At 48.7% G+C, this 18,280-nt stretch overlaps 2 protein-coding genes across 3 annotated transcripts; one reads left to right on the top strand and one right to left on the bottom strand.

Moving 5' to 3' along the window:
• Nucleotides 1–5,318: 5,318 nt before the first annotated feature.
• Nucleotides 5,319–13,485, bottom strand: LOC143009611 (C-1-tetrahydrofolate synthase, cytoplasmic-like). Its single transcript, XM_076161659.1, has 27 exons — nucleotides 13,336–13,485; nucleotides 11,853–11,937; nucleotides 11,692–11,751; nucleotides 11,530–11,583; nucleotides 11,303–11,439; nucleotides 11,099–11,199; nucleotides 10,876–11,012; nucleotides 10,536–10,647; nucleotides 10,309–10,436; nucleotides 9,996–10,093; nucleotides 9,655–9,828; nucleotides 9,265–9,401; nucleotides 9,133–9,179; nucleotides 8,944–9,051; nucleotides 8,772–8,846; nucleotides 8,586–8,688; nucleotides 8,403–8,479; nucleotides 8,037–8,177; nucleotides 7,839–7,907; nucleotides 7,594–7,705; nucleotides 7,313–7,452; nucleotides 7,172–7,213; nucleotides 6,917–7,017; nucleotides 6,628–6,805; nucleotides 6,399–6,506; nucleotides 6,163–6,315; nucleotides 5,319–6,047 (listed from the first exon to the last, which is right to left on the bottom strand). Exons 1-27 carry the CDS (start codon nucleotides 13,374–13,376, stop codon nucleotides 5,958–5,960), a joined length of 2,808 nt encoding a protein of 935 aa, XP_076017774.1. The 5' UTR covers nucleotides 13,377–13,485; the 3' UTR covers nucleotides 5,319–5,957.
• A 346-nt stretch (nucleotides 13,486–13,831) lies between these two features.
• Nucleotides 13,832–17,046, top strand: dorip1 (dopamine receptor interacting protein 1). Of its 2 annotated transcripts, XM_076161649.1 has the most exons (5): nucleotides 13,833–14,083; nucleotides 14,337–14,861; nucleotides 14,940–15,029; nucleotides 15,129–15,263; nucleotides 15,454–17,046. In XM_076161649.1, exons 1-5 carry the CDS (start codon nucleotides 13,998–14,000, stop codon nucleotides 15,632–15,634), a joined length of 1,017 nt encoding a protein of 338 aa, XP_076017764.1. In that variant the 5' UTR covers nucleotides 13,833–13,997; the 3' UTR covers nucleotides 15,635–17,046. The 2 variants fall into 2 exon arrangements, with proteins under 2 accessions (XP_076017765.1, XP_076017764.1); XM_076161650.1 differs by lacking the exon at nucleotides 14,940–15,029 and having other exon boundaries at nucleotides 13,832–14,083.
• Nucleotides 17,047–18,280: the final 1,234 nt, after the last annotated feature.

Raw genomic sequence — 18,280 nt, 5'->3', positions numbered from 1 at the left:
CACAAACAGACAAACCGCCACATGTTTGTGGAGCACAACAACATTTTTACCTGTCCTGCAGCAATCAAACAATGACAGGTGGACTCCTAAACTGATGAGCTGTGGGTGTGGCTCACATTATTCATCTCACGGACGCCTTATAAATACACACGCATTACACTCGATCAGATACCGCCAGTACCATTCTTACACCAGGTATGTAGCATCAATATTTCTGATGAATTATATTGAACTGAATGACATTTTAATCATCTTTGTCTTTATCCAACAGTTTTCTCTGCTGTAACTACCAGGACCAATCACCATGTCTGACAGTAAGCCTCCTTTATTAGTCCAGCAGGTTTTTAGTGATGCTTCGAAAAGCAATTTCCTTTAAATGTGCAAAACTTTGAATAGTAAATGTGATGCTAAAACTCTGCTGCAATGCTTTAGAGAGCTTTGACATTATACTGTAGGTGCACACAGGCATTTTGAGGGTTTATTTCTATTTGTTCTCTTTGTTCAGCAATCACAGTATTTCAGTAAAGTCTTCCATCATGTGTGTATTTCAGCTGTTGTGTTCATTATCTCCCTTTGTTTTTCCTACCGTTTGTTTGTGTCTCAATTCATGCATATGTGTCTTTGTGGTTTGTCTTACCCTCACAGGCGATAAAAGGCAAGATGAAGGCAAACGCCCTGAAGATGCAGGAGGAGACTCCAGTTCAGGAGTAAGACATCTTCCCTCTCACTGATGCATGCTCTGCTTGTTAGACTCATCTGCTTCAACACTTTGGTTTTGATTAGATGTTGTGTTTGACAGGATGCCTCCTTTTATCAGTCTGTGGTGTCTGTGGTGTGGAAAACCATTTTAATCCTTGTTCTATATGGCTTCTTGCAGGATGAGGAGGGGGGCAAAGGAAAGGGACGTGGCAAAAAGAACAAGGGCGGAGGAGGAGGCGGAGGAGGTGGAGGAGGAGGAGAAAAAGGACGTGGTCCCCCTGAGGACAAAGGGAAAAACAAAGGACGTGACAAATGATAAATGATATCTCAAATGAAGAAATCTCTTCCATCTGTAATAATGTATGGAAAACAAAGAATAAACAGAAAATAAACTACTCCGGAAAATGCAAGTATGTTGGTATTATCTGTATTTGAAGACGTGCAGCGTCTAATAATTCAACATGAATACATTTGGGTGTTTCTCACTCTCGCTGCAGTAGCTCAGTCCGTAGTGAGACAGTGCTGGCAACTGGAGGGTCGCCAGTTCGAGTCCCCCTGTGGACCAAGTAAGTAAGACTGGTAGGCAGTGAGTTGCGCAGTGCCTCCAGAGCACTGAGCACTGCTGAGGTGCACATGAGCAAGGCACTGAACCCCCAACTGCTCCATGGGAGTCACTCTCTCTACCTCTTCTCTCTACCTCTCCCGTGTGTCTCACTCTCTCTACCTCTCCCGTGTTTCTCACTCTCTCTACCTCTCCTGTGTTTCTCACTCTCTCTACCTGTCCCGTGTTTCTCACTCTCTCTACCTCTCCTGTGTTTCTCACTCTCTCTACCTCTCCCGTGTGTCTCACTCACTCTACCTCTCCCGTGTTTCTCACTCTCTCTACCTCTCCCGTGTTTCTCACTCTCTCCACTTGTCCAGTATTTCTCACTCTCTTTACCTGTCCCGTGTTTCTCACTCTCTACCTCTCCCGTGTTTCTCACTCTCTCTACCTGTCCCGTGTTTCTCACTCTCTCTACCTCTCCCGTGTTTCTCACTCTCTACCTCTCCCGTGTTTCTCACTCTCTCTACCTGTCCCGTGTTTCTCACTCTCTCTACCTCTCCTGTGTTTCTCACTCTCTCTACCTGTCCCGTGTTTCTCACTCTCTCTACCTCTCCCGTGTTTCTCACTCTCTCTACCTCTCCCGTGTTTCTCACTCTCTCCACTTGTCCAGTATTTCTCACTCTCTTTACCTGTCCCGTGTTTCTCACTCTCTACCTCTCCCGTGTTTCTCACTCTCTCTACCTGTCCCGTGTTTCTCACTCTCTCTACCTCTCCCGTGTTTCTCACTCTCTACCTCTCCCGTGTTTCTCACTCTCTCTACCTGTCCCGTGTTTCTCACTCTCTCTACCTCTCCTGTGTTTCTCACTCTCTCTACCTGTCCCGTGTTTCTCACTCACTCTACCTCTCCCGTGTTTCTCACTCTCTCTACCTCTCCCGTGTTTCTCACTCTCTCCACTTGTCCAGTATTTCTCACTCTCTTTACCTGTCCCGTGTTTCTCACTCTCTACCTCTCCCGTGTTTCTCACTCTCTCTACCTGTCCCGTGTTTCTCACTCTCTCTACCTCTCCCGTGTTTCTCACTCTCTACCTCTCCCGTGTTTCTCACTCTCTCTACCTGTCCCGTGTTTCTCACTCTCTCTACCTCTCCTGTGTTTCTCACTCTCTCTACCTGTCCCGTGTTTCTCACTCTCTCTACCTCTCCCGTGTTTCTCACTCTCTCTACCTCTCCCGTGTTCGTCACTCTCTCTCTCCCCTGTGCCACCGCCAGAAATTTCCACTTCACATCTGTGAAACTTCCCTCTGCCAAAATGTCAACTCCACACACAAACTCATGATAGGCCGTCTTCACTCGTGTGTAGAAGCAAATGGACTCGCCTGTTCCTGTGATGGAAAGACAAAAGACAAAAATATTGTCCCACTTAGTTGTGAAGGTTTTGAATGAGTGGGAAGTTATATAACATATAATAAATATGAGAGTGAAGAGGGTAAATGTGTCCTCATTCAAGATAAGATTGAAGAGGAAACATGAATGTGATATAATGTGCATGAAATAAAACCAGTTTTGCACGATAAATCCAGGTGATGCCTCTGTCAAACATTTAGATTTATGTTGTCAGGTCGCACAGAAGGAACTGCCAACAGAAACAGTGAGATGATGGAAAACTCGTTACTCTCCCAGCAATAATAAAGTACGACAACATACTGTACATACCCGGGGTAGAAACCTGAAAGGCTGGGGGAGGGGGAGGGGTGTCTGATTGGTCTATTCTCTCTGTTCTAACATGAGCTGAAGGATAAGTGACAGCCGTACCTGATTTGACGAAGGTGGCAGATCAGGTGAGGTTTGGGTGACGGGTGTACCTCCGTGCAGACTGGAGACAGGATGTGCCACGCCTCTGTGTGTATGGATCGTCTGAGGTCTGAGTTGTCACGTGAAAGGTGAAACGGGGACTCCGGCAGTTTTTCAGTGACGGTGGATAGGACAGTAAAGCCTCACCTCTGCTGATGGGTCAGAACAAATGACTCAGCGTTGCAACGTGAGGGAGAAGATCAGTGAAACATCCAACAGCATTTAATTCCACCTCTCAGATGTAAAAGCACTTTGGGTTACAGTCATGTGACCAAAGGTGCTACACACACACACAGATTATTACAAACATACAACAACAAATCACACAAGAAAGACGAAGCATGGATCGACACTGTGTGGATCCTTCAAACATCAGCAAGTCCTCTGTGCGCTCAGACTCCACCTGCAGTCCCACTGATCTAGACAGGAAGTGGCGTCCCTGTTAAACTGGTTCAGAGCAGCTTTTATTGCCGCCTGAACCACAGAGCTCGCAGCTTCAAGCAGCTCAGATTGCACCTCATCTTCATCATCATCATCAAACATGTCCAGGTTTATATTATCCATCACAGCGCCCTCTGGTGTTTTGTTTACCCACAGATCTTCTCTTCCTCCGGAGGCGTTGTGGTGAATCCGGTTTGAGTCCTGTTCCATATTTTCACATCCGCCAACCTCCAGGCTCCAAGGTCCGTTCCAGGCACCGCAGTGATCCAGCAAAACCTGTGGGATCAGCTGAAGCTCCTGAGACCCTGCGGTCACTCTGAAGCCGTTACTCACACCTGGAGGAGGAGGAGTGTGAGGAGATCCATCACCGACCTTCATCACGGCGCACACGGGGGCCCCCAGTACGATCATCTCCTCCTGCACAAACTCCTCGGCTGCTCCAATACGCTCCTGGTAGAAAGGAGAAGGCTTCTTGGTTCTATACCCCCACAGCGCCTTTGGGTGCTTCCAGCTTCTGGACCGCACACACGCAACCTCCCCTCCTGGTGAGTTTGGGTTTGACTGAGGTTTCAGAGGACCAATGAGTCGTGTGAGGAGTTTAAAGATCTTCTTGTTACTTTGTCTTTTCTCACGTTCTGAGTCTGAGAGGCGGCATCCTGCAGCAGACTGAGCCGGTAACTCCAGAGAGTCTCTGGTCTCCCTGCTGAAGGCCGTGACGGTGTGACCTTCGCCCCCACCGCCCCTCTCCTCGGGTCCCTGTGCACAGGTGCAGCAGCTCACCGGCGTGAAAGCTCTGAGTCTCCTTGCCAACGGATTTCTCTCCCAGCGGTCAACTCCGGTTCTCGTGGCGGGTGACTTGGGAGCTCCGACAGGTCTCACAGACGAGTCCATGGCAGATTCTGTCACCCCACCTTCTCCCCCGCTGGTCCCCTTGCAGCCTCCTGTGGGGATTCCCATCAAAGTGCAGCTGTGGTCTGATCCATCGGGGCCGCACACTTGGAATCTCCTGCTTCCTGTCTTGATCCTTGAGCTTCCCAGCAGAGGAGCCGTCAGCTTCCTCCTCAGCATCACCTTCACCGAACCACATCCTGTCTGAGCATCTGGCACCGACATGTAGGATCTCCAGAGTCAGAGTCGCCTGTGGTGATCAGAGAATGGTTGAATCAAAGTCTTTGCCATAAATGATGACATCACCTGATGCAGGTCTACTTTGTTACACCTGCTGGTGCTCATGAGCAGCTGAGCCTCAGTGAGTCACTCAGCCTCAGTCATGATCTGCTGCTTCAGGCAAAGCGGACAAACATTCTCTACACTTTTAAGTCACCGTCTCATGTAAAGTGTAAACATTTTAGTGCTCGTATCAAATCATATTCACTGTCATGTTGCAGTCTAAGTCTCCAGATGCAGGCTGCACAGCTGGAGGGTTTGACTGAACACTTGGAAGTCAACATGAGTGAAGTGGATCAGAATGGAAAATTTGTTTCTCACCCGTCAGAAAACAGAGATGTGTGTCGAGTCCTGCCGCTCCTCATCCGTATCTCTGTGCCGAAGAGTCCAGCTCAACGGCAACGCTGCAAATGTGTTTCCATGGCGATGCCATGACTGACGCGTTACACGCTGCAAGAAATTTGCCATCCATGCTCCCAAGTCAGTGAGACAGCCACTGCAGGAAAGAGGCTTTGAAGCAAAGTGTGTGAGGAAACAGTCCTGAGTGTGTCACAGGACAGATAGCATGATGAACAAACACACACACACACGATTAAAGAACAGAGACAAAGGAGCGTCATGTTGCTTAGGTTAAGATTTTATTTCATCTTTTCTAAAATTGTCAAGAACACTGATTCACAGTATCGACACAGAGACAGTTAAAGACAGCGTAACAGAAACACAAAGATCCCTCCAGCATAGAAGCGTGCATTAGGTCGACTCTGTTTCTATATAATAAAGACACACACATGTCAGTGGAGGTCCAGTGTAGTTCACACAGATACACAGTGCAAGAATCCAGATCTCCCTCTCCAGGTACCAACGAGTATCTGATGGTCATTGGGAGCTCTGGGATGTAAACATAATGCAGCCGGGGACTGAAAGGATCTATAAGGTCGAGCTTGTGAAGACTTTATCACAGGGAGGAAGTGGTGTCAGGTTAAACTGTGTAGCCGTTTAGATTCACCTGTCAGCCGCAATCTCTGCGGAGCAAATGAATGATTTACAGACGTCAGTGCCTGAGCAAAGAACCCAAACAGCAGCAGGAGAGAGCGAGACGCCTCCGCTTATCGCTCAGTCAGATTTCATTAAAGCTCAGCGAGAGTGATGAGGAGTCACGCCTCGCTGAGGAAGAGAGAAGATGGATACGAGGGACCACAGGAGATTGAAATGTGGATCAGTGCTGAGCTGAGGGCGACTTCAGACTCAGAGTGCAGCTTCAGAAGAGACCGTTGACCTGTTCAGTCTCAGGGTCCAGGTCGATGTCGTAGAAACACGGCCTGGTGGGCAGACCGGGGATCGTAGGCATCTAGGAGAGGAACACCACAAGGAGGAAGAGTCGGATACAAGCTGTCTCCAGGTGTGAACGCCATCTTTAAGGCCATGTGGGGACTCGTGCTTTGTGACGGACGCTGCATGCTTACCGTGCCCACGAGGGGGAAGAGAAAGCCGGCGCCGGCGCTGACCCTGATGTCTCTGATGGGCAGGGTGTAACCTCTGGGCACACCCTTCTTGTCCGCTTCGTGTGAGAGCGACAGGTGCGTCTTTGCCATGCAAATGGGCAGACCGGCGAAACCCTGAGGGGAGAGGAAGACAGGCAAAGCTTACAGAGGCTCATCTCCTTTGGCAGCAGGAGAACAACGGGTCGGGCGGAGTTTACCTGTTTGGTGTACAGCTCCACCTTGTGTTGGGCCTCTGGGAGCAGCTCGATGTCGTCCGCTCCGTAAATCTTCTGGGCAATTATACGAATCTTGTCGGCGATAGGGAGCTGAAGTGGAATTAAAAATACGCAGATAATGACATTTGTAGACTTTCCATCAGGTACAGATATCTGGAGGAACAAATCCAAACACTCTGGACGTCACAGGTTAAAATGAGAGCCTGTTTACCTCTAGATCATAGAGGAACCTGAAGTTGTTGGGAGCGTCGCTGGCCCTCTGGACAGCCTCGCCCAGGGCCACAGTGCCTGCGCCGCCCTCGGCCCAGTGGGTGCAGTGCACGGCGTCGAAGGCTCCCGCGCTCTTGGAGATGCTGCAGATCAGATCCAGCTCAGCGATGGTGTCCGTCCTGCAGGAGGAGTCAACAGTGAGGATCCAACCGTCATGTCCCAAAAAAAGTGAACTCTTTGTGTTTGTGTCAGTGAGATGTTACACAACCATCTCATCATCCAACGCTCACTTGAAAACGTTGACAGCGACCACCACAGGCACGCCAAAGTGCATGGCGTTCTCTATCTGCTTCTTCAGGTTGCTGCAGCCCTCCTCCAGCAGCTCCAGGTTCTAAACACACACACACACACACGTGAATCCCCTGCATTACACGCGTGGGTATCAAAGTCCAAACAGCGTACGACCGCTCAGGTGCTTCAGAGAAACAGATCCACTGATAACAAACCATCAATAAACCACAGGAAGTGAGAGTCTGGTTCCTTACCTCCTCCACGTATTCCTTAGGCAAAGGCATCCCAGCAGTGACCTGAACAAAAGAAAATCAATCAACAATTTGGACAAAAGTTTAAATGTCGACTGTATTGTCCCAGAGGAAGCGGGTGTGGTGTTCAACATGAGGTCTCACTGTGGGTCCTCCTCCGTGCATCTTCAGGGCTCGGACTGTGGCCACCAGCACCACCACGTGGGGCCTCAGGCCGGAGTAACGGCACTTGATGTTGAAGAACTTCTCCATGCCGATGTCCGCACCGAAGCCAGCCTCCGTTACTGTCAGACACAAGAGTTACCGTGACAACATGCAGCTGTGAGGTCAAGGATCAGGAGCAGGAGCATTTAGATCCTCTACATGAACACTCTATAGAGGCACAGGCAACAGATCTGACCGGTGCTGATCTAAACTCCACTTACCTACGAAGCCATCAGGTCCTACCATCTTCAGAGCGATCTTATCAGCAAGGATGGAGGAGTTGCCATGGGCGATGTTGGCAAAGGGGCCGGCATGGACGAACACAGGGTTTCCCTGAAGATGGAGGGAAAGAACATGTGATGGTAGCAAAGCACGCAGCCAAAGAAGTCTCTACGGAACAGAGTAAAGACAAGCTCTGGTCTGAGGACCTGTCTAGGTCTGCATGTGTGCCGTGTGTTTCCCTCACCTCTAAAGTCTGCATGAGGTTTGGCTTGATGGCGTCCTTCATCAGCACAGCTAGAGCCCCGGACACACCCTGAGGAAGAGCACATCACATGGAGGTTAACAGGAGATGAAGGCTGCAGCAGTGAGTGAGTGAGTGAGTGAGTGAGTGAGTGAGTGAGTGAGTGTGTATGTGTGTGTGTGTGTACTAGAAGCCCCTCACCAGGTCCTCTGTGGTGATTGGCTGCCCATTGCGGCTGGTGGCGACGACCATCCTGGCCAGACGCTCACGCATGTCCTCCAGGCTGCTAGTGAGGGCCAGGACCGCCATGATCTCACTCGCAACCGTGATGTCAAACTGGGCCTGAAGGACAGAGAGACAGACAGACAGAGAGACAGACAGAGAGAGAGAGAGAGACAGACAGAGAGAATGTATTTATCTTCAGCAACAATGCACCTGGGATCAGATAAGGTAAATACAGTCTACGGTGGGAAAAACAATATAAATTCCTTAACAAATATGGACTTTAAATGTAAATAGTATCTTCATGCTCAGTGCATCATCGTCATCCTCTCATTATGCATTTACCTGTCTGGTGAATCCCTTTTCTGTTGGCGACTGGCCGATAGTGATCTTCCTGAGGAATCTGTCATTGGTATCTATGACTGGATGAAGACACAACAAAGTGTTATTAAACTGTGTGGATCCCACAGAGCCGCTGAGGCGCCTGACCTCAGACCGGACTTGTAGGAGGTATGATGGCGTTCATACCTCTCTGCCAGGTGATGGAGGTGGGGTCCATGTCCAGGCGGGCGAAGCGGCTCCTCTCCTCCTCAGTCAGAGCGGAGGGATCCGTCTTCTCGATGCCCAGTCTCTGAGCGCGTACAGAGAGGGTCAGTGTCAAACACGTCCTGACCTCTGAACCCTGAGGTGAGAGGGAACAACGTGCTCACTCACCTTCAGTCTGTTGATCTGGACGGGAGAGAACTTCCTCTGACCGCCGATGAGAGGGAGCAGGCGGTTAAACAGAGCCTGAAGAAGACGAGGAAGAACCACAATTTATTCATCTGCTTGTAAATGCTAGAATCTTTGATTAAAACAAACCAAAAAAAAGAAATCCTGTCCCAACCTTGTCCGCCTGTGTGGACTCGTGGAATATACGGGCGTCGATGGCAGCAGCCACCAAGTTGTTGGCAGCCGTGATGGCGTGAATGTCTCCAGTGAGATGGAGGTTGAACTGAAATCAACAGGAGCATTGAGTGAAATGAACTGACAGCGCTTTCATCTAAATGTTTGGCTTTAATCAGCAGAGCCATACCTCCTCCATGGGGATGACCTGGGAGTATCCTCCTCCTGCAGCGCCACCTGAAGGCAGACATTACAATGACATGTTATGAGACCTCAGAGGTTAAAGTGCACATTCTAACAGCCTGTGTCGTCTCTAGCTCACCTTTAATACCAAAGGTGGGTCCCTGTGAAGGCTGCCGGACGCAGGCGAACACGTTGAGCTTCATGTGGGCCCCCAGGGCCTGGACCAGGCCGATGGTGGTGGTGCTCTTTCCTTCCCCCAGAGGTGTGGGAGTAATGCTGCACACAGAGGAACCTCATGAGCTTTCATCCTGTTTATCACCAGGCTCTGACACCAACATCCTGCAAGTGCGGCTGGTAGACATCAACTTTCCACCGGCCCAAGCATCTAGTTCCCTCTTCCATATCCGGAGTAAATGACATCAGAATCGTTTAACGTTTATCACAATAACCAAATGTGTTTCCATTGACACAGTGTCCGTGTGCAGGGAGGAGCAGCTGCAGCTCTCCACCCTGCAGGCCGGCAGCTCACCCGGTCACCACCACATATTTGCCGTCCGGCTGGGCCCGCAGGCGCTTGATGATGTCCAGCTGAACCTTGGCCTTGGTCTTGCCGTAGAGCTCCACCTCGTCTGGGAGCAAACCCACCTCCTTTGCCAGGCAGTCGATGTGCTTGGGGATGCAAGAGCGGGAAATCGTGATGTCACTGTTTGAGAGAGAAAACGCACCCAAATCAGTTACTACTCTGATCACAGGAAGACACGAAGAAGACAAAAACAGATCCAGAAATGTGGAACAAATAAGCACATGACTGTAAGATGGGAGGAGCTATGGGAGGGAGGAAATGGGACTCGGGGAGAGAATGGGACCGACCTTGGCACGGGCTTCAGCAGGTTGAGCTTAGTGTAAGAGATGTTCCACTTCCCAGGTTGATTGTTCTCCTGGAAACGCTTTGCACTCAGCACCGTGTTCTGCGCACACACACACACACACACACACACACACACACACACACACACACACACACACACACACACACACACACACACACACACACACACACACACACACACACACACACACACACACACACACACACACACACACACACACACACACACATCAGATGGAACAGAAAAAAACCCACTCATTACACCTCAGAAGTCGCTATGGAAACGGATCTTACCGCCATCAGCATGGCCACGGTCATGGGCCCGACGCCCCCGGGCACAGGCGTGATGAAGCCCGCCTGCTCCTTGGCTGAGGCGTAGTGAACGTCTCCCACCACTCGCTTCCCACTCGCCTTACTGGCATCTAACACAGACCGGGAAAAGTGAATGAAGTCAATAACAGGAATATATTTGATGGACAACTCCAGATTGTGATGGATAATGGATTTGATGGATGACAAACCTGGAATCTGGTTGATGCCACAGTCGATGACCACGGCTCCCTTCTTGATCCAGTCACCTTTCACCATCTCAGCTTTCCCGATGCCGACAACCAGGATGTCTGCTCGACCCACCTGGACAAGGAGAGCAACAACGATGACTGAATACTTTAGTAATGACAACAACAACAACTGCTGCTAAGTTTGTTGTTTAAAACCTGGCTTGTATTACCACGTTTAGCCACACGATGGCAGCAAATATCACATTTAAACTCTGCAGGCGTTGTTGAGACTCAGATCACAGCTCTTTGCGCGTTTTGATTCAGACCAGCTTCTATCAAAGGGCGGCGGCGTATCATTTACCTCCCCGGCAAGATCGGCCGTCCTTGAGTGACAGGTGGTGACGGTGGCGTGGTTCCACAGGAGCAGGTCGTGCATCGGTGCGCCCACAATCTTACTGCGGCCGATCACCACCGCTCTCTTCCCCGACACAGAGACGCCTGGGAAGAAGCAATTCCGCCATCAGTCCGTGACAAATCTTAGCCATAGTTGTTTCAGTTTTCCTTCAGTGAAGTGTCCCGCTCACCAGTTTGTCTGATCAGCTCCATGCAGCCGTTTGGGGTGCAGGGGATGAAGCAGTCGCCCAGATCACCACGGGAGAGCTTCCCTGCGTTGATGCTGGTCAGCCTGGACAGCGATCACAACAAGCACAACAACACCTTACACTCATTATCTGATAGACTGAGGACTTCCTAAACTTCCTAAGTGAACACGCTCGTCCTTGGCTCACCCGTCTACATCTTTCTCCGGGGCCACGGCGTTGGTGACCTTTTCTGTGTCGATCTTGTGGATGGAGTCTAAGGGCAGCTGGACGATGAGGCCGTGGAAGGACGAGTTCTCGTTCACCTCCTGGACACTCTGAAGCACCTGCAAGGCAAGGAAGTGAGTCAGGCTCCTGCTCTGATCAAAAATCAAGGAGTGTCTTTAAAATAGATTCAGAGGCCTTGGCTTCCTCACCTCCTCCTCCGTGGCGGTCTGGGGAAGTCTCACGTGTGTGGCGTTTATTCCAATCTGTGTACAAAGAGGAGTTTAGCCCCAGGATGTGGACAGATGGTTGCAACACAAGTGTACGTGTACATAGAGTCAAGTGGCTGAAGAGTCAAAGCTAAACTTCTTTACCTCAGCTGCTGCCTTCAACTTCATGTTGATGTAGAGATTTGAGTCGTCACGGTCACCAACCTGAAAAACCAGAGAGACACTTTACTGCCATGCACTCAACTGTTAAAGTATAAGTCAAGGACATTCTCTCCACCTATGATCCATATGCTTCATGCACTGACCTGTAAAACCACTAGACCGGGTCTGAAGTTGGCGTCCTTTGTCTTCATCTCCTCCACATCTTTCTTCAGGCGCTCCCTCACCTGCCTGAGGGCGTAGAATCAAACATGACAGTGTTTTTAGACAGGGACAGGAGTACCTAACATCTCTACACATGCCATTCTAACATGAATCTGTCTGCCATGCTGAGCCTCCTCATCACTGACAATCAAACCCAGTGATTGATCTCATTTTGGCTCTGGTATACCTCATCTTTGTTCATTCTAAGGTTCTGGGGGATGAGAAACAGCTGAGCATGAACCCCAGAGACATGACACAATGATACCCTGAACTAATCAAAGCCTGAGGTCAGATACAGAGACTGGACTTTGAAACAAACCTCAACGTTTTCTGAAGTGCCTCTGTGTTTTAATTATGCAATGAAATAAAGATTACACAGATTCAAACTACCAAATTTGATTATAGGAGGTTGTACACTTCCCTGTCACTCATCTAAAGAGGTCATATTCCTAGAAACATTTACACTACAGGCTTTTGTTGCTCTTTGATTGAGGCCCGACGTTCCAGACAAGCTTGACTTAAGATCTGAACTTATCTGAACTTTACTGGGGACACAAATCAATAAGGCCTCATTACATAAGGTTTTGTTGCATATTTACTGGTGTGTGTGTGTGTGTGTGTGTGTGTGCAGCTTCATTCCTGCAGCCGAGACAGTGAGACAGTGAGACAGGGTGTCCAGACCAGAGGCTGTCTGTCCTGCATCAAACAATTAACTAATGAGCAGACTGAGGGGAGGGTAACAGGATGCAGGCTGTCAGTCCTGTGACAGGCATGTGCCGCTCTAATGTGAGTCTCTGCTGGTCTAATTAAGCTTTTCACTCTTTATCCAACTACATTTGTGTCTATTAACAGGTTTGAATCAAGACGTATGTTGACTCATGTTACATATTTACAAATTATACACAAATATTCAAAGAATGCTGCAGACCTTTGACCCCTTTATGTCTGTTGGCCTCACTCACCTGAGCTAGAGTGCAAACAACACAGCTGCTTACATAACACAGCTGGACATGCCAACATCCCCTCATCTATTGATTATCACCACTGTAGCACCACGACAACTCGGCCATTGACCCGAGGAACTAACACACAAAGTGGCCAGGATACAAAGACATGGAGCAACCATGATGTCTAACATTATAACTAACTGTGTTTAATACTGGCAGGCTTCATTCACGTGGTGAGCAGCGTGCATTAGCTATTCAACACCGCAGAGCCGCCTGGCAAAGTAGAAAAAGGGCTAAATGTTTACGAAACAACCAACAAACGCTGCAACTACAATATACAAAATGAACATATGTCAGAGTTGAAGTTGTTCCATATCTAACTTAGACGCTAGTTAGCTGCCTAGCACTCTGACATATTTCGTCATATTTTGGAAGCGGCGCCCCCATTAACGTGCGTGGATAAAAATGAGAAACTTACGCAGAAACTTTTTTTCCACTTATGACTTGAGCTGCTGACATCTTTAGGCCTGACAGGTTTCCAAAATGCCGGTGAGACTCCCGCTCTCTGTGTGCCGAGACCAAGTGAGCAGACGGCTTTCGAAAAAGCTCACTTTCTTCGGTGTAGAGAAATTTAGGGTAGTTACGTACGCGCTATACACAAACCACGCACTGCGGTCGGAAATCGACGTACTACCTTTTGGGAATGGCATCGAAAGCGCGCCAGGCTTCACTGGTGGGAAGTACGAAGACATGGAGGCGTGGTTAACAGCGTGGCAGCCAATCATACACCTCTGATTTATTATTGACAGGTAGCGTGCATTATTATTGACAGGTAGCGTGCACCAATAGAATTACGACCTGTACTTTTCCACCCATGCGCGAAATCTGACTCGGGTTGGTGTAATTTCCCCCGAAACCCAGCAGGTGGCAGTGTTGCGTTTGAAACGGTCAGGCTTCCCGTGTGGAAGCCTCAGCAATGTTTATATGGGCGTAACTTGACGTTCACTGACTGGAAGGTTTGTGTTTTGATCTGTGCAAAGGTGCACGGGTGTAGAAATCACCAGAAAGTGCCAGACTAATTCTACACCGAGGCTGTCTGGCTGCAAGTCCGAGGTGAGACATGAAGAAACACGGAGAGCAATGGAGAGTAGATACAGTGTTCTGAGGGGAAATGAAGATCTGCAGCCTCTGAGCCCAAACACTGAGGAGAGTTTCCACTTCGAAAGGTTGGTAGCAGCTGCTGCTTTGTTTAGCTAGCAGATTAGTTTTGGGGGTTCAGTCTATTCCCTGGAGCAGAGTTGATGTTATCCGATTAAGTCCATCTGTGGCTCGATTCGCCATTGTAAGCTAGTTGTCGTTGCATGTTCTCTTATACACAATCAGCGTTACAGCCTCCCTCCGAATGTAAACACGTCCGAAACAAACGAGCCACACTCAGATGTTGCATGATTCATCATGGTGTGTTTACGCTCCCTTCAGATCGAAGACGTTGTTTGAGGAGATTCGTGCCTCCATCAACAACAATGACGAGACGGAGCGGTCCTTCTGGAGGCCTGTGCTCCCGTGGGGGGGCGTCTTCAACATCAAGGCAGGACGGAAGGCGATATCGTGCACGCCGCTGTACGTCAAAATCAGCCTGAAGAACACCTGCACCATCGACGGCTTTCTCATGATCCTCTACGTGATCCTGCGGGACAATCACGGCTTCCCCCGGGAGCTGGCTGTCTTCCTCGGCAAGCAGTTCGTGGAGCATTTCCTCTACCTGATGGACTGCTGCGATTACACCACCGTGAAGATTCTGTGGATCTGGGACCGGATGTCCAAAAGACAGTACCGCTCCGAGGTCCACAGGGCCAGCCTGGAGATCGACCTGTTCGGGAACGAGCACGAGAACTTCACCAAGAACCTGGAGAACCTGATGTCCACCCTGCAGGAGAGCCTGTGCACCAACTGGAGCTGCCCGGGCCGCTACCAGGAGTACATCAAGAGGACCATCAACATTAGGTAAGACGGGTCGGTGTGTGAATGGAGGGTTGTTAGATGATTCGCCATTTCCTTGAATTCCACTCTGTTTCCTCCCAGCCCCCCTCACGAGCAGCCCCACAGAGACCACATACAGTCGGCTGTGGACGAGTTCTTCTACCCCAAGATCCTCCTCTGCGCTGAACTGGGGTGAGGCACAGCGTGGGGGGGGGCGGCGGGGCAATCATGACCTCCTTCATCAGTCCAGTCTCGTTTCTGTGCATTGACAATTTGACCTCCGTGTCTCAGGTGCAACGGGCTGAGGGAGTTCTCTCAGAGGCTCTTCTGCCACGGACCTCCACCTTTCGTCATCCTCAACATGCAGCAGTGGAAGTCAGAGGAGCTGTCGTACGTCCCATACCACCTGGCTCTGTCTCACCACAGGTAGGATGAAGCTTCCACACTGGAATACAGAGAGGAAATGAGGAAGGATGAGACTCTACTGATCACTGTAGAACTATACTTTGTTTAAATGACCAAAGTAGAAAGTTCAGAGTTCATTACTTCACCTCCTGGAGAGCTTAACAATGCAGTGGTTCTGAAGTTGACCCGGCTCGGCCTGTTGTTCCCCCAGGTACCTGCTGGAGGGCGCCACACTCTTCAACAAGGAGGAGCATCACTACTCTGCAGCCTTCCAGATCGACGGCTGCTGGATGCACTATGACGGCCTGCGGAGCGACAACCTCATCCTGCTGCACAAGCCGCCCGAGCTCCTGCTGCTCTCCTCCCTGGTCTACATCCGAGACAACAAGTGAGCTCCACCCGGAACCCCCCGGGGGGTCACGCCTTGCACATGAGAAACGCCATCGAATGTACAGTATGACATTACTGTAGTCAAGTCACTAAAGATGCTGTTGAATCAGTTGCTTCCCCTGTTAGGCTCTGCGATGCTAAAGGACTTGTTTCCACTTAACTGTGTGTAACAAAGTAACCCTCCTTATTTTGGGTGCGCTTGGAATCCAAGACGTTAATGGACTATAATAGTTCAGGGCTGGTGTGCACAGATGACAGTGCTGTTCACGTGGCAACGACACAAGTGTGTGTGTGTTTACATTTATGCACACCAGCCTGCAAAGGTAATCGGTGCTCTTTTGTATTCAAGCTGCGGTTTGAGAGTCAAAGAAACAACGTCATACATGTGTGTATTTTTTGTGCGTTTTGTTACAATCTCTACATTACATAGGGGCCGTGTGCATTTCAATCAAGCAAATTGTTAAAATGCCAAGATGTGAGTATTCTATGCTTTATCTGTGAGCGGCCTGGTGTCAGAGCACGGTTACACTGCCAGGTACAGATCACAGTTTGGTTTGGTTGTGTGTCAGTCGGCACATATGGGATGTGTGTGTTGTGTTAAAGAGATGTTGAGGAAAAGAGATCAAAATGTGATGAGGAATTGTGTGTGTGTGTGTGTGTGTGTGTGTGTGTGTGTGTGTGTGTGTGTGTGTGTGTGTGTGTGTGTGTGTGTGTGTGTGTGTGTGTGTGTGTGTGTGTGTGTGTGTGTGTGTGTGTGTGTGTGTGTGTGTGTATAATCATCTGGTGCTAATAAGTCCTCACTCAAGAAGTTGAACACTTAAATAAGAGGACGATAGAATGATTGTGGCTTGAATTCTCACTACATTCCGACATCTTTTGACTTAATTCTCATAACATTTGAAAGTAAATGCTACAATACAATTCCCAACAGTGACCCTCATACTCAGCTTACAGTTGAATCGAATGTCATCTAAACAAACACATTCTCTCATCCATCTCCTCTTAAATAAACAAAGTCTTAGCTTTGGAAAGCAATAGCACATATTATTATTATTCATCTTATTTGCATCCATAGCAGCATTTTGCTTCTGTGTCTCTCAAATGAAACCTTTGGGTTGGTTTCAGGTCTTAATCATGTAAAGAAAGTGAAGAAGTGATTCATTATCATCTGAAATGGGCATGGAGGAAATGGAAATAGAGCTTTTGTCTGAAATACTTCAAGTGTTTTAGCATTACAGCTGCAGGAAATGTACTGTATCCATATGTTGTCACCCTTCAATGAATGAGCTCTGATCACATGGTGCCTCTGCTAAGGAACATCTCAGTGTTCAGTAGAAATCCTTAACTTGTTTCTTTTGTTTTTCTATGCATCCGCTGTCATTCTTTTAAATGCATCATAAATATTTTTGTATTACACTAGTATGGCTTTGTGTGTGTGTGTGTGTGTGTGTGTGTGTGTGTGTGTGTGTGTGTGTGTGTGTGTGTGTGTGTGTGTGTGTGTGTGTGTGTGTGTGTGTGTGTGTGTGTGTGTGTGTGTGAGAGTGAGAGTGAGAGTGAGAGTGAGAGTGTGTGAGTGAGAATGAGTCACGTGAGAGCAAACGTTACCTTTTAAGGCAGGCATTTATTTTAAACTGGGCACAACTGCACCACACAAACAGACGTAAATGTAAAATGTCTTCAATCAAATCATGATAAAATGTGGAGAAACAAACAAAAAAAAAAAAAGCGCTACAGCTTCTACACCTAAGGTTCTCTTGTACTTCCAGTATTAGTCCACAGGATATAAAATTCAAGATGACCTTCCGACACACAAACACGATGGCAAATGTAAAAAGAAGCAGAGTGGCATTTTGGCGAACATTGACATCAGTTTCAAAGGATTTCTCTCTCCGACGCTGAACACCAGACCGGCCGTCCGTCACCCATCTGCTTTCCCTCAAACAAGCACTTTGGTGAGAGTGGTGGCAACGTATGACATATTGGTTAGGCCGTAAGAAAGAAAACAACAGCGTACAAACTTCATCTTATCCTCCCTTTTGCAGATTCACGTTTGCAGATTTTGTCGGGCTCTCTCCGATAATCATTTTTTAGGTAGTAGTAGACAAGAGCGTTCCCATAATACACACGCACACACACGAACACGCAGGAGGTGTGTGATGCACTCAAAGAGACGATGACGGCGGCGGCAGCACGAGACGACGCCCGCGTGATCTGTGCTGCGACTGCGGGACGGTAAAGTGACGACACAACATGTATTACAACACGTCCATACTAAAGACGGCTTACAGACAGCATGTGAAGTTAATCGAACCTAGACGTACAAACAACAACAGCATTCAATCACTTCTTTCTCAAGTCACATTGGTTGAGATAAACTCAGGTTCATCACTCAGGATGAAGACAAAATCAAAGACGGGTCTGTACACGATGATGATGAGGAGGATGATGATGATGCAACCTTAACAATGTGCAAGGCAAATGTCCTTAAAGATCAGGAGAGGAATCAATAGGGTCGATCATTTTACAAGTACGTGACGTTTGGAGTACAAAGGTAAAGGACAAGAACACGTCGCGTCCCGTCTGGTAGTTTAGGTACAAGACTTCCACCGGGCAAAGTCGGCTTAACTCTAGATTATATTCCCCCATCT

Source organism: Genypterus blacodes, unplaced genomic scaffold, assembly GCF_046128005.1.
Source record: "Genypterus blacodes isolate CSIRO-AG114 ecotype Tasmania unplaced genomic scaffold, CSIRO-AGI_Gbla_v1 ptg000112l_1, whole genome shotgun sequence".
NCBI lineage: Eukaryota > Metazoa > Chordata > Actinopteri > Ophidiiformes > Ophidiidae > Genypterus > Genypterus blacodes.
This window is presented reverse-complemented; position numbering and strand designations above follow the sequence as displayed.

Bases quoted from the DNA above. Each gene is read 5' to 3' on its own strand.
- LOC143009611 (XM_076161659.1), bottom strand. From the start codon at position 13,376: ATGTCAGCAGCTCAAGTCATAAGTGGAAAAAAAGTTTCTGC. The intron at 7,908-8,036 runs GTGAGGGGCTTC...GCTCTTCCTCAG, and splicing joins CAATCACCACAGAGGACCTG to GGTGTGTCCGGGGCTCTAGC. The intron at 6,806-6,916 runs GTGAGCGTTGGA...CTCCTCCTGCAG, and splicing joins GTCGCTGTCAACGTTTTCAA to GACGGACACCATCGCTGAGC.
- dorip1 (XM_076161649.1), top strand. From the start codon at position 13,998: ATGGAGAGTAGATACAGTGTTCTGAGGGGAAATGAAGATCTGCAGCCT. The intron at 14,084-14,336 runs GTTGGTAGCAGC...CGCTCCCTTCAG, and splicing joins GAGAGTTTCCACTTCGAAAG to ATCGAAGACGTTGTTTGAGG. The intron at 14,862-14,939 runs GTAAGACGGGTC...GTTTCCTCCCAG, and splicing joins AAGAGGACCATCAACATTAG to CCCCCCTCACGAGCAGCCCC.